This window comes from Nyctereutes procyonoides, unplaced genomic scaffold, assembly GCF_905146905.1.
Source record: "Nyctereutes procyonoides isolate TBG_1078 unplaced genomic scaffold, NYPRO_anot_genome, whole genome shotgun sequence".
In the NCBI taxonomy this organism is placed as follows: Eukaryota; Metazoa; Chordata; class Mammalia; order Carnivora; family Canidae; genus Nyctereutes; species Nyctereutes procyonoides.
Genome location: NW_026575024.1, coordinates 24177325 through 24205196, shown reverse-complemented (window position 1 = coordinate 24205196; position 27872 = coordinate 24177325). Strand labels below are relative to the sequence as shown.

General features: G+C 40.8%; 1 protein-coding gene across 1 annotated transcript in view; it reads right to left on the bottom strand.

Moving 5' to 3' along the window:
• The window catches only part of PIGU (phosphatidylinositol glycan anchor biosynthesis class U), a 95952-nt gene that overhangs the window by 40265 nt on the left and 27815 nt on the right, over positions 1–27872 (bottom strand). Inside the window, exons 3-6 of the mRNA XM_055305292.1 lie at positions 26451–26510; positions 25528–25590; positions 19748–19857; positions 17172–17272 (exon numbers count right to left, since the gene is read on the bottom strand). Of these exons, the coding sequence (XP_055161267.1) occupies positions 17172–17272; positions 19748–19857; positions 25528–25590; positions 26451–26510 (334 nt within the window). The remainder of the gene's footprint in view (positions 1–17171; positions 17273–19747; positions 19858–25527; positions 25591–26450; positions 26511–27872) is intronic.

Genomic DNA, 27872 nt, shown 5'->3' with positions numbered 1-27872 from the left:
ATGTTAATAATAAATTTGCAATGACATTGAAAGATATTTATAACATCCTATTAACTGAAAGTTATAAAAAAAGATGTATATATATATATACACACTATGATCTCTTTAAAAAGAATGTATAAGTAAATTTTTAAAAAAGACTACAAGACTAGGCCCAAAGTTCACAGTGATTTTTCTCTTGGTGGTTGGGTTATGGATTTTTTGTTTTTGTTTTTTTCTGGCTTCTCTGTATTTTCCAAACTTTCTGTAATGATCGTGCTTTGTTTTTGTCATAAAAAAACTGATTTCTTCTTTTTTAAAAGTTTATTTATTTAGAGAGAATGAGAGAGAGTAGGTGCATATGTGCTCGTGAGCTAGGGAGAGGGGAAGGGAGGATGGGCAGAGGGAGGAGAGAGAAAATCTCAAGCAGACTTCCCACTCAGCACTGAGCCTGGAGCCTGGGTGAAGCAGGGCTCCATCTCATGATTCTGAGACCACACCTGAGCAGAAACCAAGAGTCAGACACTCAACTGACTGAGCCACCGGGTGCCCCAAAACTGATTTCTTTTTAAAAATACCAAATAGCTGGGGCACCCGGGTGGCTCAGTGGTTGAGCGTCTGCCTGGGGCTCTGGTCATGATCCTGGGGTCCTCGGATTGAGTCCCGCAGAGGGCTCCCTGAAGGGAGTCTGCTTTTCCCTCTGCCTATGTCTCTGCCGTTCTGTGTCTCTCATAAATAAAATGCTTAAAACAAACAAATAGCTATTTTCTTTCAGATAAGAGTACCCTAAAACTAAAGCTAGAGAACCCAAATTTGCAACAGAGGTTTCAAAGTGGTCCAGAAATCAGGAGAGTGTAATTGATGGTTCAAGGCTGGTATCTTGTAATGTTTCATAAAATGACAGAACTCATGATCACTCTCATTAGCGTGGGGTCAACTTGTTGGGCCTGCGGAATCAAGGGGGATTGGGAGGTACCAACCAAATGGCGGTGGACCCTCCAGCTTGTCACCTTCGCCTTGGGACTTTTCTACCACCAGCAGACCGCCCAAAGACACGTCATCATGGGGAGACAAGACCTATGCGGGGAAACCTGAACCGCACCTTATCCAAACCCTATATAAGGGCCTAAGCAGTTATCGCCCCATACCGATTCCACCAGTAATATGCCCTAATACCTATCACCCCATACAGACACAACCCCTTACACCTCCTCCCTTAAAAAGCTTGCATGTATTCCCTTTTGGCTGGACTTCCCCAGCCCGCGACTTAACCAGTCTCACTCCCTTGCGGGGGGGGGGGGGGGGGGGCATGGAACCTCGACCTCGACCAAGAGTGCGTCCATTAAAAGCCTGCCTTGGGGCAGCCTGGGTGGCTCAGCGGTTTAGCACCGCCTTCAGCCCAGGGCGCAATCCTGGAGACCTGGGATCGAGTCCCACGGAGCCTGCTTCTCCCACTGCCTTTAGCTTTGCCTCTCTCTCTCTTTCTCTCTCTCTGTCTCTCAGGAGTAAATAAATAATATCTTAAAAAAAAAAAAAAGCCTGGGGATCCCTGGGTGGCGCAGCGGTTTGGCGCCTGCCTTTGGCCCAGGGTGCGATCCTGGAGACCAGGAATCGAATCCCACATCGGGCTCCCGGTGCATGCTTCTCCCTCTGCCAGTGTCTCTGCCTCTCTCTCTCTCTCTCTCTATCATAAATAAAAATTAAAAAAGCCTGCCTCAACCAACTTTTGCCCACCCTATTTCATTTCACTACAAACGGATCAAACCTGACACAACTGTTTACTGGAAATAACAGATATCCTCTCAATGGTATTTCACTAAGGGAGGAACTAGTTACTCCACTAAGTCTGAGGGGTTTTACCCTCTCCCAACTCAGCTCCAGAAATAAACAGAAGAAGATGATCCATAGGACTTTTTTGCCCACCAAAGCAGTCTCTATACTTGAAACACCGAAGACCTACCTTGGAAGAGGAGAGTTATGATATGACTACTTTATAGGAGAGTGAGTGGAGAGAAGAGAATTTTGAGGGCTCCATCCCTCAAATTAAGGAAACTTATTAGCTAGGAACAATTCCTGGTTGAAGGAAAGAAGAAGGAAGGCAGGAAAAGGAGGAAAAACTGGGACAGAATTCTATGGGGTGAGCTGTTTCATCATGCTCATTACTGCCAGGCATGATGTCCTATATCCAGGATACTTGTAAACATGACTGAGCAGGGACAGAATCATGGCCAGCCAAGTTGTGCCACCAGCAGAGGCCTCCACATACCCGTTGAGCCGTAGACACCTAGAACCAAAACCAGGTCAATTCTGAGACAGGGAGATGGCAGTGGTGGGAAAAGAACTGTTTTGGAGTCTAGCATCTAGGGTGGGTTCAAGGTTTCCTGACTTAGCCAAAAATCTGAATGACATTTTGTGGGAAACCAGTTAAGGGAGGGAAAAAACTGTAAAGAACTTTTAAATTTAGCATGACTTTCTGCAGAGACTGGGGTTGGAGAAAGAAGAGGCCCTTTAGCAGGGAAAGGAGGCTAATGTTCCAACTCCATCCATTCTTACTAATGTGGTCAAAACAAATACATGACTTTCACCCCTCTCTTTCCCGGGAGACACCAGGGAGTGAAATAAACACAGCCACCTCCTGCCTTAATTGCCTGAGATCAGTAATTACTTGTCTGGAGCAGCTATCTATAAGGCCCAAGAGGGAAGAAACGGCCCATAGGGTCATAGAACGGACTTGTGAGTTTCAGAACACCTCCTCCCAATATCAGGAAAAAAGCAATCTTCCTTCCTCAGATGAAATCATTTGGAAGGAAAAATCTGTTCCTTCTGCTGTTCTCTACCAGTAAGTGGCGTCAACATCTCCCAGGCTACTGTAGTGATCCTTCACCTCTCCCACTCCACACTTCCTCTAGCAGTCATCACAGCCTGTTGATGGACCTATGGAACATCCACCACTGCAGTTCCTGCTCTCATCAGTTGCTTCTCCTCCTCAATGGTCTCTCTAGTCTCCTCCCATCTAGTTCTCTAGAGAAGTACCAGAAGGATCCTTCTAAAACAATTACACTATGATAAGCCCCTCTTTAAATGCTTCTGATGGTTCTATTTCATTCAGCAGGTTTAGTCCAAACTCCAGCAGCAAACAGGGCCCTTTGCTAATGGGTCTTATTTATCCAGCTTCACTTGTCAGTGTTCTCCTACACATACTCTGTCCCCCAGCTACTCTGGACCATTCCCTAGGTTCTGAAAACACCATGTGCTTTCATTCCTGTGTCTGTTCTCAGCCCATTACTTCTGCCCAAGCTATCTTTCCCTGCCCATTCTCCACTGACCAATTGATTTTTTTAAAAAAAGATTTTATTTATTTATTACTGAGAGACAGAGAGAGAGAGGCAGAGACACAGGCAGAGAGAGAAGCAGGCTCCATGCAGGGAGCCCAATGTGGGACTCGATCTCAGGACTCTAGGATCACGCCCTGGGCCAAACGGAGGTGCTCAACCACTGAGCCACCCAGGCATCCCTTCACTGGCCAATTGAAATGTCACTTTCTCTATGAAGCCTAAGCAGACAGGATAACAATAGTGATTAAAGCTAATGGTGGTCACTTACTAGGTGCCAGGTGCCTATCCTCTGTATCCAGAACTGTGCTGGACTCATTAAAAAAGAAAGAAAAAAGAAAGAAAAGAAAAGAAAAGAAAAGAAAAGAAAAGAAAAGAAAAGAAAAGAAAGAGAAAAGAAAAAGCCCTCAGTATACATCATAAGCACCTTGTGAAAGCTCTATTTTTCTTTTTTTTTAATTTTTTAATTAAAGATTTTATTTAATTATTCATGAGAGACACACACACACAGAGGAGGAGACACAGGCAGAGGGAGAAGCAGGCTCCATGCAGGAAGCCTGATGTGGGACTTGATCCCAGGACTATAGGATCATGCCCTGAGCCAAAGGCAGATGCTCAACCACTGAGCCACCCAGGCATCCCGAAAGCTCTATTTTTCTACCCATTTTTATTCTACCCATTTTATTTATTTATTTATTTATTTATTTACCCATTTTATAGGTAAAGAAATTAAGGTACAGAAACAAAAGGTTAAGTAATACATCATTTTAAGTAATGGAGTCAATCAGATGATTGTAGTGCCCATTCTCTTCATTCATTCAATACCTCATTCAATACTGATATTGTCCTTTAATTAATTTGTTAATGTTGCTTTCTCTCCCCATTTGTCCGTGAGTTTCTCAAGGGCAATAAATCTCTCTTCACTTTGAGCCTCCAGCTTAAATGAGTGAGTGAATGAATAAATGAGTGTCATTCAGTGACACATATGAATCCCTTAGACAAATCCAAGCACATTAAAGAAAACCAATGTTTCCGTTTTCTTGAAATATAACTGACATACAACATTGTATTAGTTTCAGGTGTATAGTATAATGATTTGATATTTGTGTATATTGCTTAATGAGTACCACGATAAGTCTAGTTGAAACCAAGTTCTTGAGGAAGGAAATCTTAGGAAGTGTAAAACACAAGTAATAAAATGCAGGCAAAGCATAAAAGAAATGGATTCTTGAATACAGTGAAGCTGCTGAATAGAAGTTGAGGGCTTGTGGCAGGGGGCTGGGCACAGAGAATGCTCTGTGGAGTAAACTACTGGATGGCAGAGGTCTGTAGTCTAGTGGCAGAAACATAGTACAACAACAGTCAGGACACTGGTGTGTGGGATGCCAGGCCAGGTATGGAGTGGATAGGGCACATGCACCACTGAGCACAAGAGAGGGGGAGTATGGAGACACACAAGGACTTAGGGCTGATACGTTTTGAAAAAAGCTAGAAGGAGCAAGATGAATGGGTTAGGAAGGTAGAGGGATGATGATAGATAGGTGCTTGGGGCAAGGTCATGAAAGAAAGGTAAAAGGTGGGGCATCCAGCTGGCTCAGCTGGTACAGCATACAACCCCTCAATCTTGGGATGGTGAATTCAAGCCCCACCCTGGGCGTGGAGCCTACTTAAAGAAAAAAAGAGAGAGAAAAGTAAAAAGTGACTTCAAATATTTTAGGTAAACTATACGATATGCAAACATTTCTGGAGTGCCTGCTCTATGCTAAGCCTGTGCCAGGTGCCAAGAAGACTGGTAACTGAGACAGCTTCCCTCCTCAGGAAGCTCCCAGGAACCAGTGGCAAAATACGGAGGGAGGAGAGTACAAAGCTAGCCCATCAGGGGAAGCTGATACCTAAGTTTTGAACAATGATTAGGCGAGGCCTGACAGTCTAAGGGAACAGAGAGTACACATACAGGAGGGCAAGGGACAGTCCCATGCACTGCAGGTAAAGGGGGTTATAATTAGCTTGACGGATAAAAACAGGGCAAGAGTTGGAAGCAATGACTGGAAGAGGGCACAAAAGAGGCTCTTGTGGATGTTGGTAACATTCTGTTTCTCAGTCTGAGTACTGATTTCTCATCATTTAGTGAAAATTCATGGAATTGTACGCTAACAATCTGTGTGCTTTCTGTAGATATGTTATACATACTCCAATAAAAAGGTATAATATACAAAGTCTCATCAAGCAGGTAGATGGGGGTCAGATGATAGAGGACATAGCTTGCACAGTCATCCCAAAGCATTGACCAACAGGCCTAAACGTGACATCTCAAATAATCTCTGAAATGGCAGCCTCAACTGGACAAGAGCTAGGGCATCCTGCTCATCTGACTGGGATGAACTATGCCAAGAGGACTGTGCATTTTACCAAAATAAGATAATCTACTATTTATCTGCTAGTATGGCCCAGATACTCAGGTACCAGGTTTTCTGTCCAAGACCATAGTCTTTGGCCTTATGATGGGAATATTAAAGTCACATGTGTATGTGCCCTGGGTATAATATCAGGAAATTTCAATATCTACCCATCTAGCTTCAAATATGTTTTCCAACTCTCTAGGAAGAGAGAGTTTTGTGTCCAGGTGGGGGCCGAAACAAACCTTGGCAAGGCCTGGGGTAACAATGCCTCTGGGAACCACACTTTGAAGCAATCTGGGCCTGGGCAGGTGGCAGAACTATAAAACAGAGCAGGACTGTAGATGAGGTAGGGCTCTAGGGGATGGTTCAAGATATTGACTGTGAGTGGAATGAGCAGAGAGGGGTCACATAGAGCAACCTGTACCAGGACAGGCGGTGGGACAGACTGGAACATAGTGAAAAGGGCTGAGTTCCACAGGATACTCAGAAGAGGAAGCTGAATAACATGCAAGATTGATGGGAAGGAGGAGTTGATGCTGGGGGCTGGGCCACTATTCTTCTTCACCAAGTGCTCTTTTTTTTTTATTTATTTATGACAGTCACAGAGAGAGAGAGAGAGAGAGAGAGAGAGGCAGAGACACAGGCAGAGGGAGAAGCAGGCCCCATGCACCGGGAGCCCGACGTGGGATTCGATCCCGGGTCTCCAGGATCGCGCCCTGGGCCAAAGACCGGCGCCAAACCACTGCGCCACCCAGGGATCCCCACCAAGTGCTCTTTTAACAGGGAAGGCTCTCTTGGAGTAGTCCATCCACATCAGAGATGATAATAATTTATTGAGCACATACTCTGTTCCAGCCACAGCTGTAAGCACTTTACATGTATTAAGTCCTTCCAATAACTCCATGAAGTGGGTAGGCATAATTACGATTCCCATTTTACAGAAAAGAAAACTGGAGGACAGAAAGGTTGTTTGTTCAGGGTTACAAAACTAGTTAATAATAATAGGATTTGAAACCAGAGTGTTTCATTCCAAACCCCACACTCTTTTTTTTTTTTAATTTTATTTATTTATTCATGAGACACACACACACAGAGAGAGAGAGGCAGAGACACAGGCAGAGGGAGAAGCAGGCTCCATGCAGGGAGCCCGACATGGGACTCGATCCCGGGTCTCCAGGATCACGCCCTGGGCTGAAGGTGGTGCTAAACCACTAAACCACCAGAGCTGCCCCAAACCCCACACTCTTTAACTACATTACTACACTACCTTCCTAATCCCAATCCATAAAAATCACAATAAACTGAGCAACTATTTGTTGAATGGGTTCTGTTAAGGAAGCATGCTAAGTATTTTATATTTCTTATTTATTCTTCTACTAATCTATATAGCAGACATTATCTCTGTGATCATACTGAAGCTCCTGAGGCTTTGTGATTTGCCCAAGGCTACAGAGCTGGTAACTAGAAACTAGCAGGTTTTGAAGCTAGGTTGATCTGATAAAACCGCAGGCTGCTTTATCCTAGGGTCCTCTATGACTTTCTTCATGAGTAGAGCTTTACTCTAGAGGAACCCCATGTGGCAGTGATAGGTTCAGGCCTAAGGACCATTGGTCTGCCATTGTTCTTCCAGGGCTGAGCTCCAGGAAGAGACTCATTTTTACCTCCAAGTCCTCCCTAGAAGGCTCACTGAGCCTCTACCAATCCTGAGGAATCTTTTAAAAAAGAGGACATTATTAAAAGTAACAACCAGCATCACTATTTACTGAGTTCTTAGTACGTCCCTCACACCATGCTGTGTGTTACATGTACCATCTCATTCGTTCTTTGTATTTTCTCTGTGCACTAGGAGCCGTTTCAATCCCCATGTTACAGATAAGAAACCCGAGGACCAGAACAGTTAAATTACTTGGTTAAGGTGATACATTCAGGAAATGGAAGAGCTGGGATTAGCTACCAGATCTGTCTGACTTTAGAGTAGCCTGACTGAGCTCTTAATCACCCTTGACTGCCTGAGAGTCGTTCTTCTTCCTTAAGAAGCAAGTCCTGTCACACACATCTCTTTTGGTGGGACAAGGAGAGTTGGAAGGGTCCTTAGGTGGCAAACCTCAAGAATTCCTAGGTTGGAACACCTCCTTGACAAACATCAACAGGAACAAGCAGGACTATCTATTAACATGTTTGTTTTCCTTTTTACAGCCTAATGAAGATTTCACAGGGATGGAATATTTTAATAAGCCACTCAAAGGCAGACTTCCCCTTGACCAAAAGCTCCAACTTTGAAGTGAAACACGAACTGCTCCACTAAAATAACATCAATCCTGCCCTTAGACCTGTTTGCTGCCCAACTCCACAAAAAGGACATCACAATACAATGGCTTGGGCCTTGTCCTGGCCTGTAGCTCTTGATGTGTCCCAGGCAACCCTGGACTGCCACAAAGGAGGCCAAGGGAGAGCAAACAGGAGAAGGGGACAGAGCCAAAGAGGCCACCCTGTTCTGCAGGACACTAGCTCCGTGGAAGTCTAAGGAGAGAGTTGCCAAGTTTACTTTTACTGTCCCTATCTTCTTATCAATCAAGTAAATTTGTTTTTAATTATGTATTCACTGAGAAAATTTGGGAAAAAATAGATATAAAAAGAAACAGAAACATGAGCTTACTCTAAAAACACAAGTATTATGCTTTTGGAATCTATTTTCTATTTTTTGTTGTTTTAACATAGCTGAGATTATATTTTATTTTTTTTGAGATTATATTTTATTAAAATATACAATCTTGTACTCTGCCTTAAAAATATGTATTCTCACATAATTTGCAATTTTTTTTTTTTTAAGATTTATTTATGGGACGCCTGGGTGGCTCAGCAGTTGAGCACCTGCCTTTGGCTCGGGTGTGATCCTGGAATCCCAGGATCGAGTCCTGCATCGGGCTCCTTGCATGGAGCCTGCTTCTCTCTCTGCTTGTGTCTGCCTCTCTCTCTCTCTCTGTGTGTGTCTCTCATGAATAAATAAACAAAATCTTAAAAAAATAAAAAAGATTTATTTGAAAGAGAAAGAGTGTGAGTGAAGGAAGGACAAAGGGAGAGGGGGTAGTGAATCCTTAAGCAGATTCCCGCTGAGCTCAGAGCTTGCTCCCAGGACCCTGAGACAGAGACCTGAGCCAAAATTGAGAGCCAGCCATTTAATGGACTGAGCTACCCAAGCACCCCTACAATTACTTTTAAGCACGTGGGCAAATCATGGCTTATATACCCATTCCTCTATTTCGAGATTTTATTTTTTTCCAGAGAGAGAAAGAGAGAGAGAGATAGACGGAGCACATGTGCATGTGCACGGGCATTCAAGGCATTCAAGCGTAGGCATATGCAAGTAGGGGCGAGGGTCAGGAGGGCCTCTCTCTGTTTTGAAGTACTACCCATTTTTTCTAGTGATAAATAATCCTGCAGTTAATGCCTTTGTATTATAAAGCTTTGTCTGTATTTCTGCACTGCTTTTGGATCGGTTCTCCAAAGTAGAATAAATCAAAAGTACAAACATTTTAAGACTACTGCCAAACTGCTTCCCAAGAGGCCTTCACTAATTTCTAAATCAACTCACTATGTGGGAGAATGCCTATTTGACAGCAACTTTGTCAGCACTGAGAATTATCTTCTAAAATCTTTGCCAATTTGAAAGGGAAAACAAGCCATTCCTGTTATTTTTATTAATTATCTATGGAGTTGAATATTTTTCCATATTTTTTTAGTCATTTATATTCCTTCTTTGTGAAGTCTCCAAACTGTTTTCTTCTTTTTAATTAAAAAAATTTTTTTTAAATTTATTTATTCATGAGAGACAGAGAGAGGGGCAGAGACATAGGCAGAGGGAGAAGTGGGCTCCTTGTAGAGAGCCTGATATGGGACTCAATCCCCAGACCTGAGATCATGACCTGAGGTTAAGGCAAGTACTCAATCACTGAGCCACCCAGGCATCCCTTTTTAAAAAATTTTTTTAAAAATTTATTTTATTCATGAGAGACACAGAGAGAGGGGCAGAGAAAAGGCAGAGGGAGAAGTGGGCTCCTCACAGGGAGCCCAATATTTTAATTTTTTAAAAAGATTTTACTTATTTATTTGAGAGAGTGAGCAGAGCGGGGGGAGGGGCAGAGAGAGAGAGGGAGAAGCAGATTCCCTACTGTGCAGGGAGCCCTTTCCCACACTGGATCCCAGGACCCTGGGATCATGACCTGAGCTGAAAGCAGATACTTAACTGAGTGAGCCACCTAAGTGCACCCCCACCTGTTTTCTTCTTTAAGAGTGAATTATTCCTTTACAAATATTATTTTATTTTTTTAAAAGATTTTATTTATTCATGAGAGACAGAGAGAGAGAGTGGCAGAGACACAGACAGAGGGAGCAGGAGACTCCATGCAGGGAGCCCAATGTGGGACCTGACCCCAGGTCTCCAGGATCACACTCTGGGCTGAAGGTGGTGCTAAACTGCTGAGCCACCCGGGCTGCCCACAAATTTTGTTAAAATTTAATTATGTGGTACAAATGTGAAATATAGAAAAATGACTTGCAGATTTTATTAATTTATTTTATTTTTTTAAAGATTTTATTCATGAGAGACACAGGGAGAGAGACAGACAAAGGCAGAGGGAGAAGCAGACTCCCTGCAGGGAGTCCAATGTGGGACTCAATCCCAGGACCTCGGGATCATGCCCTGAGCCAAAGGCAGATGCTCAACCACTGAGCTACCCAGGCATCCCTGACTTGCAGATTTTATAAGTGACCCAACTTTATTGTATACTCTGTTGGTAGAGATTATTAATATACCCAAAGAGTTAGAGTGGTTCAGAGACCCAATTAAAATAGAATTCTTCAAATATTTTAACAGATTTTAATAGACTATTATTTGTGATGGTCTCTGTTTACAGCTGCTAACAATGGAAAAAAACTTGAATGTCCAAGAAAAGGGAATGTCTGGGACCCTACAACAAATACACCAAGGAATGGAAGTGGAGGTAGAACAGGGTGATGAAAGACTTTCATTTTGTATTTTATACATTTGTGTTTCTTTTATTCTTACCAAGTATTTCAATTACTTACATGAACTGCTCCTAAAAGTAAACAAACAAAAACACCTAAATTTAGATTTAAAGAAACTGACAAACAAGTGATCAATGTCACACAATTCACATGAAGTAAGTGATAAAGTAAAACAAAATCGGAGCACCTGCTTGGTTCAGTCAATTAAACGTCTGCCTTTGGTTCCGGTCATGATCCCAGGGTCCTGGATTGACCCCTGCGATAGGCTCCCTGCTCAGCGAGGAATCTGCCTCTCCCTCTCCCTCTGCCTGCCACTCCCCTTGTTTGTCCTCTCTCTCTCTCTTTAATAAATACACAAAATCTTAGAAAAAAAAAAGTAAAACAAAACTGTGCATATAACATTAAAAAATGTCTGTATTCATCCAACAGAAATCTGGATCAATATAATAAAAAGATTTTTGTTCTGTGGAACCAGAAACAATGTGGCCACAAAAGAGATACATACAACTTTTTTACATGTTTTTCCCCTAAAACAAAACCTTTCCGTTGATTTAAAGATACATACAGGGCAGCCCCGGTGGCGCAGCGGTTTTAGCGCCGCCTGCAGCCCAGGAGTGATCCTGGGGACCCCAGATCGAGTCCCATGTCGGGCTCTCTGTATGATGCCTGCTTCTCCCTCTGCCTGTGTTTCTGTCTCTATGAATAAATAAATAAAATGTTAAAAAAAAAAAAAGATACATACAAAAGATGTTTTCTTAAAATGGCAAATTTCACATTTTTGTGTGAGACTCCTAATGCATATACCTTCAGAGCTTATGTCTTTTGTCTTTCCACTTGGCTATTTTTTAAAATTAATTAATGAATTAGTTAAGTTTATTTATTTTTTTTAGTAATCTCTATACCCAATGTGGGGCTCAAACTCATGACCCTGAGATCAAGAGTTGCAGGCTCTACTGACTGCGCCAGCCAGGTGTCCTTGCATTCAGCTATTTTTTTTTTTTAAGATTTATTTATTTATTTGAGACAGAGAGAGAGAAAACGCACGACCATGGGGGGGGAGGCAGAGGGAGAAAGAGAAAGAGAATCCTCAAGCAGGCTTACCTATGAGCAGGGAGCCCAAGATGGGGCTCGATCCCAGGACCCAGAGATCATGACCTGATCCAAACTCAAATGTTGAACTCTTAACTGACTAAGCCACCCAGGTGCCCCTGCACTTGGCTATTATAAAGGCAGCATTTCCAAAGGCTGGTGCTCAGTCCTTTCTGCCAGGCTGCAGCATACAGTCATATTTTATTTATTTTATTTTATATTTTATTTTATTTTATTTATTTTATTATTTATTTTATTTTATTATTTTATTTTATTTATTTTATTATTTTATTTTATTTATTATTATTATATTATATTTATTTATTTTATTTTATTTTATTTATTCATGACAGACACAGAGAGAGAGAGAGAGAGAGAGAGAGAGAGAGAGAGAGAGGCAGAGACACAGTCAGAGGGAGAAGCAGGCTCCATGCAGGGAGCCTGACACGGGATTTGATCCCCGGCCTCCAGGATCACACCCCCGGCTGAAGGCAGCGCTAAACCGCTGAACCACTGGGGCTGCCCTAGAGTCATTATTTTAATGAAAGCCAGGCACCTTGATAAATGGGTCTATCTGAGCCTGACTCTCTGGAAACTGGGACTGAGGCAGGCAGTATTCACAGAAGTAAAGAGTCTTCACTATTTCAAAGTTGTTTCTAACAAAATGACCACCATTCTCAGAACAAGAAAATTCAGGTTATGCAATATCTCCTCATGGATGAGAAGTTAAATTAAAGGGCCTACAGAAAGGCCACCTACAACCACTGCAAGAGAACCAATGTCTATGAAGACCTAAGTCATTCCCATGCTGCCCTAGAAAGAAAATGTAAACTCCTGTAAAAGGTTCTGCATACAACTTTTGATTCTTTATTTCCTGAGTATGCAAACTATTCGCAACAAGGTAGCAAAATAAAGACTCTCGTATACTTCTTATGGGAGTATAAATTGGTAAAATTCTTGAAGGCAATTTAGCAACAAATTTCAGAAATCCTAACGAGGGTACACATCCAGTGATACAATAATTCTATTTCCAGGATTTCACTGTAAGAAAATAACTATATGTGGGTATGGAAATTACTATACAATAGAAAATTAATTGTAGTATTATTTAAATAACTGAAAAATTAGTTAAGTATTTAACAGAAGTTGGTTAAAGAATTTCTACACATTTCATTTCTACACAATGAAATAGGATGCAGCCATTAAACATGGCTAGATGTTTATTGATATATATGTAGATTATATTATTGACCCCAATTCTCCATCCCTCCTTATGTCCAGACTCTGTCATATAACTTTGCAGTGTCTTCCCATTGTGAACAGGATGAAGTCTCCACCCTGAGCTCAGTCATGTGTTGTTTTGATCCATGGGATGTTAGCACATGTGATGCAACAAGAAACTTAAAAGTGCATGCCCGATTGGGCTTGCTCACAGTTGTGCCTTTGCTATCATTATGAGAAGACCATGTCTAATTTAGTCCCTGGGTCCAGGAGGATAACAGAAATGTAGAGAAGAGCCCAGGCTAGATTAGCCAGTTATAGCCAGCTACCGATGCATGAATGAGCCCAAATGAAACCAACAAACTGCCTAGCCAAGTCTAACCGAGATCAGCTGATCCTTAGCTGACTTACAGATACATGAATCAGGTAAAAGTTTATAGTTGTTTTAAGCTACTGAATTTTGGCATAGTTTGTTAAATGACATTTTTGTGGCAATAGTTGATTGAGAACAATATTTAAAAGTCTGAAAGAAAAATGAGGAAAAAAGTCTGGAAAATATATACCCCAAATGCTACTAGACTCCCAGTTAAAAACCATAGATAATTGATCACATGCATATCCTCTCTCCCTCCAAAAACCTCACTAAAATGACAATAAAGGAATAAAATTTGTCTTAAACAACAAAGGAGAGGAGATTATAGCAAAATAAAGTTTAATACAATAGAGGAAACATAAAGCAGATGGAAGAGGGAAAAGTGACTGAGCAACATGGAAGAAATTACAGTTTAATGGCCTGCAGAGAGGAGCAGCAATAAATTTTGGGGCAACTCACCCCCTACAGTGCTAGTTTCTAAGAAACTCAGCACCTTGAAGGCATCAGGTACTACAGAAAGTGGGAGTACAGAGATGGAAATCAAGCTGAAAGTTTATATACACACCAGTAAGAACCCCGGGTCACATCTCCTCTATGTGCAGCCAGGTGACTACCCCTACATACACCATCTTTCCTCCTTCTCTACCCCTCAAGACTAGAGTTCTAGAGAACACTCACTAAAGAGGCACAGGTCTAGAGGATACTATGCATAGTAATGAGCTGAGGGAAAGTGTGGGCTGAAAAGTAATGAGATTACATAAACTCTCTATTGCAATCTACCACATCCATCCCCCATTCCTGCTCTCTCAACTCTAGCAGTTGGTCACATGAACCCCCCCATCCCACCAAAACTCCATCTTGGTTACTCTTAGGCACGACATTGGAGGATTCCTCTTTGGAAAAAAATCATTTCAGAGAAAAAGAAAACCTACAAATGATGACATTTAGGGATACCTACAAGAAAAAAAAGGCCAGCGCACAGCCTGAAATCCTTACAGTGAGACTGATTCTGCCCATTCACAGGGTCTAAAATGAACACATTAGTGCCAGTTTTAAATAACAGCCAGCCAGCCAGGGATCATCATAAATAAGAGAAAATCCTCCCATGTGAAAGATAGAGCCCAAATCAAACAGGAAAAGAAAAAGGTTGGGGGAGGGGGGTCCAGGAAGACAAAGGGACTATGTATAGAACTAATGGAAACTAAAAACAACAACAAAAATTCAGAAAGATAAGAGAGGATACTGTGGTGGTAAAATAATAACAGGACATGAGACGCCTGGGTGGCTCAGCGGTTGAGTATCTGCCTTCAGTCCCAGGATTGAATCCCACATCAGGCTCCCCATGAGGAGCCTGCCTCTTCCTCTGCTTGTGTCTCTGCCTCTCTTTCTGTGTGTCTCTTATGAATAAATAAATACAATCTTTTAATTAAAAATAATAACAGGACACTTCAAAGAAACAACTGGAGATGAAAAAAGAACTTTAAAATATGATTAGAAAATTAGGGGCACCTGGCTGGCTCAGTCAGTAGTGCATGCAACTCTTGATCTCAGGGTTGTGAGTTCGAATCCCACACTGGGTGTAGAATTTAATTTAAAAACAAATATAAAAAAATAAAAACACTTAAAATATAGATATATAAATATTTTTAAATTTTTAAATTCAGTAGAAGAGTTGAAAGATAAAAACATAGACGTGTCCCAGCAAAAGTAAGAGGAAGTCAGTGAAAAAGACGGAAAAATCCCACGAAAATAAAATATGCAGATTAGACCAGTCAAGAAAGGCCAATATCCAATAGATGTCCTTAAACAAGAGGACAGAGAAAACAGGAGAGAATTTGAAAAATAGTAGAAGAATACCTTCAAGAACTAAAGGACACTGGTGTCTAAACTGAAAGGGCCTACCAAGTCTCTAGCATAATAAATGGAAAAAGCCTCATGTTAAGACATGGCATCATAGGGGCACCTGGGTGGCTCAGTGGTTGAGTGTCTACCTTTGTCAGGTCGTGATTCCAGGGTCCTGGGATGGAGTCCTGCATCAGGCTCCCCACAGGGAGCCTACTTCTCCCGCTGCTCACGTTTCTACCTCTCTCTCTGTATCTCTCATGAAGAAATAAATAAAATCATAAAAAAATAAAAGACATGGCATCATAAAATTTCAAAACACTGAGGATAAAAAGAAGATCCCAAATCTTTTAGAAAATATTAGATTACATTTAATGGCATCAAGCTGCTTAATAGCAACCAGGATGCTAGAAGACAGTGAAGTAATGTCTTCAAAATTCTGAAGGAAAAGTTTTTCCAGTCTAAAATTCTATACTTGCCCCAACTATTAATTTGCTGCCAAACTAAAATAAAGACATTTTCAGACGAAAATGACTCAAAATATATATCTCATACACCCTTTTTGAATGATTTTTATTTTTAAGTAATCTCTATACCTAATATGGGGCTCAAACTTACAACCCCAAGATCAAAAGTCACACACTCCACTGATGAAGCCACTCAGGTGCCCTTCATACACCCTTTCTTAGGAAACTACTAGAGGATATACTTTAGCAAAACAGAGGGGGAAAAATAAATGAAGGAGAGAAGGAATACAGGAAAGAAGGATAATAACACGGAATAATTATAAAGGAAAGTCCCAGTATGATAGCTTTGCAGCAGACGCAGAAAACAGTGAGGACAGACTGGGACAGGATGGAGGATGTGTGAGAGGTCTTCAGAAAAATAATGGAACTAGTAGACTATTGATGTATTTAAACATTTTTTAAAAAACTATTTGGCACTTGATAGGTCTATCAGAACTAGGGGAAAAATAAGGATTGTTACAAAAGGAGTAAGTAAAAACAAACAAAAAAAATAAAGAAAAAGTAATCATGTTACTACTTTGCCCAGCAGTAAATAATACAGTCATAATATACAGGTACTGACTACTGATTTAATCAAAACTGTGATATAACTTCTCTAAGAAAATAAGGCAAAGGGGAAGTGATGATACAAAAGAGCTGAATCTTTATCTCCCATAAGGGGAATGCAATAGATAATATCTAAAATTTATAATTCATGAAATAGCAATATGAGATCTCACTCAGAAATATGGGCGGCTGAATGGCTTAGTCAGTTAAGTGTCTGTCTTCAGCTCAGATCATGATCCTATGATCAAGCCTCTCATGGGGCTCCCTGCTCAGCGGGAGCCTGCTTCTCCTCCCTCTTCCCCTCCCCACTGCTTGTGCTCTATCTTTCTCTCTCAAATAAATAAATAAAATCTTTAAAAAAAAATATGGAAGCAAATACCAGCAAAGCCAGAAAGGAGTTCTTTCGAAGTTGAACTAGGGATGGGAAGAGAGGCAGAGACTGTTATTCTCATTATAAGCCTTTTCCCAGTTTTTTGTTTATTTTTTAAACTTAGTTAATTATTTACTTATTTATTTAAAATAATCTCTACACCCAATGTGGGGCTTGAACTCACGACCCCAAGATCAAGAGTTGTATATTCTTCCAACCAAGCCAGATAGGCACCCCATTGTTTCTTTACAACTGTGTTAACAATAACTCTGAGTAGTAGAATTTCAGAATCTTTTAATTTTTTCTCTTAGCTTATCTAGATTTTCTATAATAATCTTGTATTACTTGCATAATTAAAAAAATTCTTAAATGTCAGATTGTTTTTTTTAAAAAAAATCCACAGAAGAAGTATTATAAAACCTTGCACAAATCAGGGACTGACCTTTGCACTTTCCTTTGGGACCTTACCTTTTATTGTGGTCAAAATGAAGAAAGCAATGAGAGTGTTGTTGATGGCGCAGGTGGACTTGGCAACACAAGACAAGACCGTGTAGGGATTTAAGAGATAGCTGGGAAAAACATAAATGTTGGCATTAGTAATCCAAATCAAAGGACCAGGGAGTCCTGGCCACCACCAGCAGGCAATTCAAGAAATTTACTAAAACCATACTCGAGGGAAGGCAACTTTTTAGAAATGAGTTCTCTTAAAAGAATGAAATGGAGTTGGGACCAATGAGTACAAGACGCTGAATATTCACTGCCTATTCTGTACTCTGTGGTATATCATCACAGAGATCCAGTAAACTAGCAGCACCATTCCTCTAATGGAAAAACTGAGACTTGGTGGTTAAGGAACTTGCCCAAGGTTTCACAAGCTAATAAATACATTAAAAAAATCAGGACTTTCTGGCTCTAAAGCCTATGTTTTTTTCTATTACTTAAAAGCTCATAAGGGGATCCCTGGGTGGCGCAGCAGTTTGGCGCCTGCCTTTGGCCCAGGGCGCGATCCTGGAGACCCGGGATCGAATCCCACGTCGGGCTCCCAGTGCATGGAGCCTGCTTCTCTCTCTGCCTCTCTCTCTCTCTCTCTCTCTCTCTCTCTCTCTCTCTGTGTGTGTGTGTGTGTGTGTTACTATCATAAATAAAAAAAAAAATTAAAAAAAAAAGAAAAAAGAAGAGCTCATAAATGGTAAAATTTTACTGATTCCCAAAGAGTCTTGTATTTTAGGAATGGTTACTGGTCTTTAAAAACCAGGAAAGTAATTTTTCCTCAATCAGGATCCTAAGCTCTGATGCAGGCTACCCACCCAACCCTTTCTCCAAGAGGTCAAAGCAGGTTGGGGTTAGTCCTCTTGGTAATCAAGCTGTATCCACCAAGCCAGACCCCAAGGACAGGGTAAGTATCTGCTGAATTCAATAAGCTGGTTGCCACAGAACTTCACAGGACATCTTGAACTTCCGCTGAGAAGGAATTATGCTGAAAAATCCAGTCTTTTCCTGAGGTGGAAAGGAATGGATTTAGAAATGAATTTAAAATGCTGATTAGGGAAATGTTATATAGTTATAATGGATTATTTTATTTATTTCTATCCTGTTTCCACAAAAGATTTGAGGCAGCTCAAATGAAGACAGATAATAAAAACAAAGTAGAAACAGAAATAAAAAACCGAGACCAAGAAAAAATGTCAATAGAAAAAAAAAATAAAATAAGGGCCAGGGTAAAAAAGACCAGATGTGTCTTCTACAGCACTGAATAATCAGCTTCAAATCTGGCTCTGAGTTTCCTGGCAGAGTGAAAGGGAGACATAATTCTGATTATTAGATAGGAAGAAACATACCAATGTCTCACGGGGAGATTATAATTCTTATTCACCAATAAAGACCTTAAATCCAATACCTCCCAGTGCTGTAAGATTAGCAGTTCTAAAGCCAAAAGCCCAGAAACTGTTTTCTTTTCAACAATTACAGATAGGCTTGTTACACAACCTTTAAAGAAATGGCTGCTATTATAAAAGTATCCCCAGGAGATATATGAGTCCATAAAGGATTCATAAAGTTACTAAACCTCTAGTTCTCTTAGATAGTTCTTGCCAATATTTCTGAAATACATAGGTATGAAAGTTGTTTGGTTGGGAGAGGGGGAAAAAAGCCATTTCTAAATAGCAGGTGATGTTCAAGAAGCAGCTGCACAGCCACCTATTTGGAATACTGAATAGGAGATTCAACACAAAGCAGAGGGTTGAATAAACTGTCCTCACAAGGCCCCTTTTAATTCTGAAGGTCTAAAGTCAGGTTTTTTCATAAGGAAACTTGTCTGTCTTGTTTACGGTATATCTCTAGAAGCAAGCATAGTATTAATATTCAGTGACTATTAGCTTACTGAATAATTATTCATATTTGCCTATCTCCAGAATACAAATGGTAATAACCTGAAAGAACTAAATTTACTGGAAGCACTGAGCACTCCCAAAGAATTCTTTTACAGAGCTTCAATAAGTTTCACTCTCCCATACTGGTCACCCAGCTGGGATAGCTCTGTTTGGCTATGTTTTTCTACACTACAAATGGAGAACCAATTGTACATGAAATATAGGAGCTGCTCAATATAATGGCCACATAAAGATCAGAATTTTATTCAGTCCATGTATACAATTAAAGAACTCTTTTATTTATTTATTTATTTATTTATTTATTTATTTATTTATTTATTTATTTTTATTTTTATTTTATTTTATTTTATTTTTATTTTTTTTTAAAAGAAACACTGGTTACAAGTAGGCTGGAGCCTAGATCAGCATACAGTGAAAAGGCATTTGTGAGGGGTTGATTGTGCATGTCCCTGTGTGAGGCTTTGTCCCAACAGAGACAGAATGGCTCTGTCTCTTTTGTTGGCCAGCACCCCAGTTGTGCAACAGAACCACAGCAAATACTTGATGACTAAGACTGCAAATTTCCAAAAATACAACAAACAACATGAGAAAGTCTCATCAGATTTTTCCTTGCATTTGTTGGCACTGAGCCCTGTTTTGTCAAAGAATACTTACAACAGGGCCACTTTCAGAGGGATGTAACGCATTTCCATAGGGGTTCGGATGAGTTCGGCCACATCTGGGGCATACTGGTCTAGTTCTAGGAGGAGTTTCTGCTTTTTAAACTGGAAAAAAAAAATGACAAAACACATTACTTCCCATTGCTTTTAGAATGAAGACAGTAGCCCTTCCATGGCCTGAATGGCCCCACCTGGTCTGGCCCTACCTCCCCAGGCTCATCTCATAACCACCTCTCCCCTCACCTCTCACTTTCTGGGTTCAGGCACCATGAACATGCCATAACCCTCATGTTCCCAGGCCTTTGCATTTGACCTGGAACAACCACCTCTCTTTCCCTAGTTATGTCCCACATCATCTTTATTTGTTTTTTTTTTTTAATTTTTATTTATTTATGATAGTCACACACAGAGAGAGAGGGGCAGAGACACAGGCAGAGGGAGAAGCAGGCTCCATGCACCGGGAGCCCGACGTGGGATTCGATCCCGGGTCTCCAGGATCGCGCCCTGGGCCAAAGGCAGGCGCCAAACCACTGCGCCACCCAGGGATCCCCCACATCATCTTTAGATCTCAGTTAAATCATTTCTTCCTCAGGAAGGCACCCTCACCCTCACTCAAGTAGGTAAAATCTCCCTATTACACATTCTTCCATAGTATTGTTCATGGTTACAACTTTCTTATTTATCTAATATCTGTCTCCCTCACTGACTATGAGTTCCATGAGAGCACAACAATGTTTATATTTGCCAGTACCTGGCACAGCGAGCAAGCAACAAATATCTATTGAATGGCTGGATGAATGAGTGGCAAAGCAATGTTCTCAGCCATTCTGAAGAGTTATCTTTAGGGCAACTGGGTGGCTCAGTCCGTTAAGCATCCGCCTTTGGCTCAGGTCATGATCCCAGGGTACCAGGATCGAGCCCCACATCACAGAGCCCAGCCTCAGGCTCATTACTCAGTGAGGAATCTGCTTCTTCCTCCCCCCACCCTCTCCCTGCTCATGCTATCTCTCTTAAATAAAATCTTATTTCTTTTTTTAAGATTTTATTCATTTATTCATGAGAGACACAGAGAGGGAGAAGGGCAGAGACACAGGCAGAAGGAGAAGCAAGCTCCATGCAGGGAGCCCAATGTGGGACTCAATCCCAGGACTCCAGGATCACAACCTGAGCCAAAGACAGGCACTCAACCACTGAGCCACCCAGGCCTCCCTCAAATAAAAAAAAAAATAAAAAAAATAAAGTTATCATGAGTGGCCTAAGAACTCCAAAGTTCCATCAGTAAAGTGAAATATTTTCATACAGTGTGAAATGATCCCCTGAATGTCACAGTATCCGGGGGTTTCTTCCAAGCTCTCCTGTTTCAAATTTTTCACTTCCACAGAGGAAGTGGGGGAATAGCCATGATGAAGAGAAGGAGGAGGAGGGCTGGGCGTGGCTCGGCAGCTGGATAGTCTAGAGGGAGTGAGATGGGGGTGGAAAGCTCTTGCCTTCCCCTGGTGTGTCCCAACAAGTTCATGGGTGTGCTCCAGAATGAAAAAAAGTTACCTATAAGCAACCCTATAAGCAAACATGGGTCAAACTATGGACAGAAAAAGCCTCTGAACCCAGAATGGGTAGTTTTGCTGAATTAATGGTGAGAGAATCTTATTTCAAGAGTATAAAATCAATGCTGCAACCAATTATAAAACAGAGTACTGCAGAGGAGCCAGAGTAGCAGGTGCTTAACTATCTGTGCATGATTAAAGATTTAATGATGAAAAAGGCACATATGGACTGCATACATACTGCAAATACATACTGCATTTGTATCACTTACACAAAGTTAAAAGCATGCAAAATACTACATGTTATTTAAGGATATATATATATACTTTTGTATATACAAAAGTAGCAAGAGTTAAGGCTGTGTGGGGGAATGATAAACACTAAATCCACAACAGTGGTAACTGGTGAGAGGGAGAACAAGGAGATGAAAGTCTCAGATGTAAGTATATGTGTACTGTTTTATTTATTTTTTATTTTATTTATTTATTTTAGAGAGAGAGAGAGAGAGCACAATTGAGGAGAGAGGCAGAGGGAGAGGGAGAGAATCTCCAGCAGACTCCCTGCTGAGCTCAGAGCTCAACACAGGGCTTGATCCCATGACCCCAAGATCATGACCTAAGCTGAAATAAGAGCTGGACACTCAACCAACTGAACCACCCAGCTGCCCTATGTAATGTTTTATTTTTAGGCTGAAATAAGTTCACAGTATGTATTATTCTTTCCATATTTTTGCATGTCTTTGGTATTTCAGAATTTTTCCATGGAAATTTTTATTTATTTTTATTTATTTTTAAATTTTTATTTATTTATGATAGTCAGAGAGAGAGAGAGAGAGAGAGAGAGAGGCAGAGACACAGGCAGAGGGAGAAGCAGGCTCCATGCACGGGGAGCCCGACGTGGGATTCGATCCCAGGTCTCCAGGATTGCGCCCTGGGCCAAAGGCAGGTGCTAAACCGCTGCGCCACCCAGGGATCCCCAATGGAAATTTTTAAATAAAATTTTAAAGATTCATCTTTCAGTTCAAAAGAAAATTGAGGCGTTATCTCAGGAATACAGGTAAGCCCAGACTTCTTGCACAGATTTAAATAGAAACTTAATCAAAACACCCGAACAAACTCCAAAAACTTCCCTTTGATCATCTCTGAGAGTTCAGGTTAAACAGTGAATTATCATCATTAAGAGTTATGCTACCATTCACAGGCGAGGTTGTTTAATTAAAAAAATAATACATAAACGAAAGTGCTTTTATCAGAGAGGAGGGGGCTGGCTGGGTAGACAAAGCACTTAGTGAGACAGCTGCAGCAGTGGTAGAGAAAGGAGTCCCTGCTAGTTAAGGGTTCTGGAGTTCCTGCAGAACGAAGGCCACCTGGACGGAGTCAGACCCACAGAGAAGGCTGTTGGAAGGAAACAGGGAGTTCGTCCAGGAGCAGCCAGACAGGTGGGAAAGCAGACCCATTCCGCAGGCTGGAAGCCAGCCAGCACGACTACAGGAGGAGATGGGGGCAGCTCAACAGGCACGTGCAGATCCAAGGCAGAAGTGACACTGTGCCAACAACTAAAGAAAAGTACTTCCTTGTAACTCCAATCTTCCAAAAATACTTTGAAACAGATTTTATGAAAGGAGAGTCTGCAGGAGAGAAGGGCAGTCAAGTCAGCATTTCCCAGATTTTCTATGTCTCTTTTTGTCTGCCCCAATCTCACCAGCAAAGCCCCCATCATGCCTGGCCTCACAGGCCCAATATTGACTCAGCTCCACAAAGAACAGCAAAAATCCTTTTTAAAAATCCCCACTGTATCAGTCAGAGACAGAAAAATGACTAAAAGTCTAAGGAAAAATGAGCACACACACGCATACCAATAAAATATTAAAAGTATAAAAATATGTGAGTTTAAGAAGTACCATTTAAAATTCAAAGATAAATATTTCCAGATATATTCAGCAGCCTTGACAATGATGAGATTTTTTTTTTTAAGATTTTATTTAAGAGAGAGAGTGTGAGAGAGCATGAACAGGGGATAGAGGGAGAAGCATACTCCCCCACTGAGTTGGGAGCCCAATGCAGGACTTTATCCCAGGACCCCTGGGATCATGACCTGAACCAAAGGCAGATGCTTAACTGACTGAGCCACCCAGGTGCCCTGACAATGATGAGATTTAAAGCTATCACAGGAGAGGTTAAAAGTGGCCTAAAAGGTATAGTACCAGGACGCCTGGGTGGCTCAGTGGTTGAGTGTCTGCCTGCCTTTGGCTCAGGACATGGTCCTGGAGTTCCAGGATCGAGTCGCGCATTGGGCTCCTGCATAGAGCCTGCTTCTCCTCCCTCTGCCTATGTCTCTGCCTCTGTGTCTCTCATGAATAAATAAATAAAATCTTAAAAAAATAAAATAAAATTAAAAATAAAAGGTGTATTACTTGGGTGCACTGTCTCTGTAATCATTAATCACCTTATATACAGATGCTTGTGTGCTCTTCCATATGCATATTTCAATAGAAATTTTTGAATTAAAAAAAAATCGCCAAGGTGGAGCTAATTTATTTCTGCATGTCTTAGCTTATGAGGAGACCATGACCAGAGCCGAAAGCAGAAGCTTAACCAAGCCACCCAGGCACCCTTAAGATATACTCTTATAGCAACTTTCAAGTATACAATATTAACTATAGTCATCATGCTATACATTAGATCTCTAGAACTTACTCTTCTTACAGCTGGAAGTTTGTACCTTTTGACTGACATCTTCTCAATTCCCCCACCCCCAAAACCACTCTCTGGCAACCACCAATCTACTCTGTTTCTATGAGTTTGACTCATAAACTGTACACTCAATGTGGGACTTGAATTCATGACCCCAAGATCAAGAGTTGCATGCTCTAATAACCAAGCCAGTCAGGCTCCCCAATTTGACTTAAAAAAAAAAAAAAGATTTATTTTAAAAAGTGAGGTAGGGGACAGAGGAGAGAGTCTTTAGCAGACTCTGTGCTGAGAGTGGGCCGACACAGGGCTTGATCTCACGACCTTGAGATCAGGACCTGAGCCAATACTGGGAACCAGATCCCTAATCGACTGCAACCCCCAGGTAACCCCCCCCCTCCCAAGGCTGACCTTTTAAGATTCCACATGTAAATAAGGTCATACAGTTTTTGTCTTTGTCTAATTTATTTCAGTTTGCATAATGCCCTCAGGTTTATCTATGTTGTCCCAAATGCTCCACTGGTTTAAGATGTACACTCCCTGGGTCTTAGTGATAAGTCTCTAAAATGTAGTGTTTTGGGTTTTTTTAAACTATTTTTCTACACCCACTGCAGGGCCTGAACTCACAACCCTTATATGAATAGTCACAAGCTCTACTGACTGAGCCAGCCAGGTGCCCCTACTTCAAGGGTTTATAGACCTATTAAATCTTAAATGGACGCCGAGTTAAGAATTGCTAATCTGGATATCTTATAAATCTTTTCGAAGTCCGCAATTCTAGAATTCACCAGCTTTGTTACTAATGACCAGTGCCACAGAAATGCAGACTGCTACTTCTGGTTCAATGACTTGGTAACAGAAGTGAAAATGAACAATAAACAGACAACACCAATGTGATGCAGCCTTTTCTTACTCCAGTCTAAATCCTCTCAGTGGCTCCTAGCTAATCAAAGAGGACTGCAGCCAATTTTAAAAATAACTACATGGATAGTACATATGGTTAACCTGTTAACTCTCTTAGAACCCAGGAAAACGAAAATGGTCACAATATGCCATTTCCCTTGGCTACCAAAAATGGATTAAGACTAAAGTTTACATCAATACTTTCTACAAGCATTTACTACATGCCAAATTTTCCAAATAAGATTGCTCTTTGCAGGGAAAAAAAACTACATTGGGAATCTAATTTTACCTCAGAGGCATAACGCTGTCAGATAAAAGCTGCATTCATGAAAGGAAGATTTTTAAGGGTCCTCATTAATAGAATTGTAGTTCAATACTGCTCCCGAATTGAACTTGCACAGGTAAATGGATATTAAGCTACATAAATTAAACTGACCTTTCTGTATCTGTTAATAAAGCTATTTCATTGCTTTGTTTTGGCCATTCCAGGGCTGGCTTTCAGGCCAGAAGCCTCTCTTCCACTTCTTAGTATTTTTAAACAGTGGATCCTTCAGTACATGACCTTTGATTCTTTGTAATCACAAAGGCCAGAAGACTACCAAAAACTCTAGTTTTGTCTCAACCACAGACTACTTACCACAACTTTATTGAAGTCTTGGATTGCAAAATACAGGGCAATGGCAGTGAGTGCATCAGTTATCTGTCAAGAGAAAGAAATGATAGCGTAGGAGTGATGGAATGCTGCCAGGACCTAGAGCTTTTGGATGGTGGTGGCCTATTCGGTAATGAAGTCTTTTTTTTTTTTTTTTTTTTTCGGTAATGAAGTCTTACAGTCAGGCAGAACCTCAACTCTCGCTTTGACTACCCAAAGATAAAGCCTTGAGGGAGATGTGACTAGAAAACTTGAGGACTGTCTCCCATCAAGGTTTATGTTAGCTTGGTGTATCCATTTGTTCTTTCACTGCAAGTTACTTAAGTATTCTGTAAAACAGGAATAACATCCAGTGCTCTGCAGGCCTGATGTGTCAAGTGCCTAGCACGAAGTAAGTCCTCAATAAACAGCAGCCATTATAATGATTAAGGAAGACTTCAGAACACCTCCTACCTGACCCAGATTTTCAACACTACATAATAAGGCAAGTGTTCCAAATTACTATCTCTCAAAACAGCCTTGTCATCTCAGCTTTGAAGGTTATTGCCCCTGAGAGTCTCATCAGGCCTATGTCCACTGCATGGAATCTCTTGGCAGAATGCTTAGGAAATTCAGGTGCCTCTATACTGGCACCACAATTAAAACCAATCATAGAATCTTGGTGCTACAAAGTTTGAGACTACATAGTCCAGAAAGCAAGTATAAGGAATTGGAAGTGGTCAGATGTCAGACTACTCCCCGTACTTCCATAATACTATCATAGTTCCTTGAATTCAAATTAAGGATAGGTTTTTGCTTTTATACTCTCAGAAACTCCTCAGCTCCCCAAAGATAATTTTTCTCAAAAACGACAAGATAAAAGACTCTAAAGATATATACATATGGATTTTACATGGAAGGTTACTTACCATAAATACCAATTCAGCATAGTCAATCAGGAAATGAAAGAGGTATATTATTAATGGAGTCTGTAGGAGAAAAACAAATAACAAATAAATTAATTTAAATCTTATTATTATCAGTTTCCAGAGTAGGGAATGGGAAAGAAGCTATTCTCTCAGCAAAAATCTCTCTTTCCAAGAATACTGTTCTGTAGTAGTTGGCCAGTGTCCATACAAGGGAGAATAATTTAGGGTCACTGGATCATTTTTTGCCATGGGGACTATCTGCTGAACTGAGTAAAGAGGACAAAATACAACATGTGTTAAATATCTGTTGAGGAACTGTAAACATATTAAAGGTACGAGGTAAGTTTTAGATCTAAGCCATACAGAATAACCAAGGGAAACTCCATAGTGGACCAAGATTACTGAAATCATAAAATAAATTGGGAAATCTTTTACTGCCTCTTGTCCTCTGAGATGTTTTATATCATTAGTGTTATTGCCTCCTCATATACTGGGGGAAATTTGCTCACTGTGAAGTCATCCTGGCATGAGTTTTCATTAAGAGATTTTTTTAAAAGATTTCATTTATTTATTCATGAGAGACAGAAAGAGAGAGAGAGAGAGAGGCAGAGACACAGGCAGAGGGAGAAGCAGGCTCTATGCAGGGAGCCTGACGTGGGACTCAATACCGGATCTCCAGGATCAGGCTCTGGGCCGATGGTGACGCTAAACTGCTAAGCCACCCGGGCTGCCCTCTTTAAAAGATTTTAATTACAGATTCAATTTCTATCACAAATAAAACACTATTCAGATTTGCTATTTTTTCTTGCCAGTTTAGGTAAGTTATAGATTTTGTCCATTTCATCTAAATTTTCAAATTTACTGCCATATTTAATTAATAATATATAATTTTTATTTTAAGTGATTTTCCCTTTTTCATCCCCAATATTGGTAATTTGTACCTTCTCTCTTTTATCTAGACAATTTTGTCAAAGATTTCTCAATTTAATCAGTCTTTCAAGGAACAAACTTTGGGCTTTTCTGAATAATATACTTTTGTTTTCTATTTCATTAATTTCCTAACTTTATAATACAATATATAATCCTTCCTTCAATCTCTTCTGGGTACAACTACTTTTTCTTTTTCTAATGATACATAGATCACTGATATTTAGGCTTTCTTCTTTCCTAATGTAGTCATTTAAAGTGATAAATGTTCCACTAACTATGGCTTTAGCTGCATCACACAGGTTTTGAAATGTTGGCTTTTCAATATTATTCATTTCAAAATACTCTGATTTTCGGGATGCCTGGGTGGCTCAGTGGTTGAGCATCTGCCTTCAGCCCAGGGCGTGATCCTGGAATCCCAGGATCGAGTCCAACATTGGGCTCCCTGCATGGAGCCTGCTTCTCTCTCTGCCTGTGTCTGCCTCTCTCTCTCTC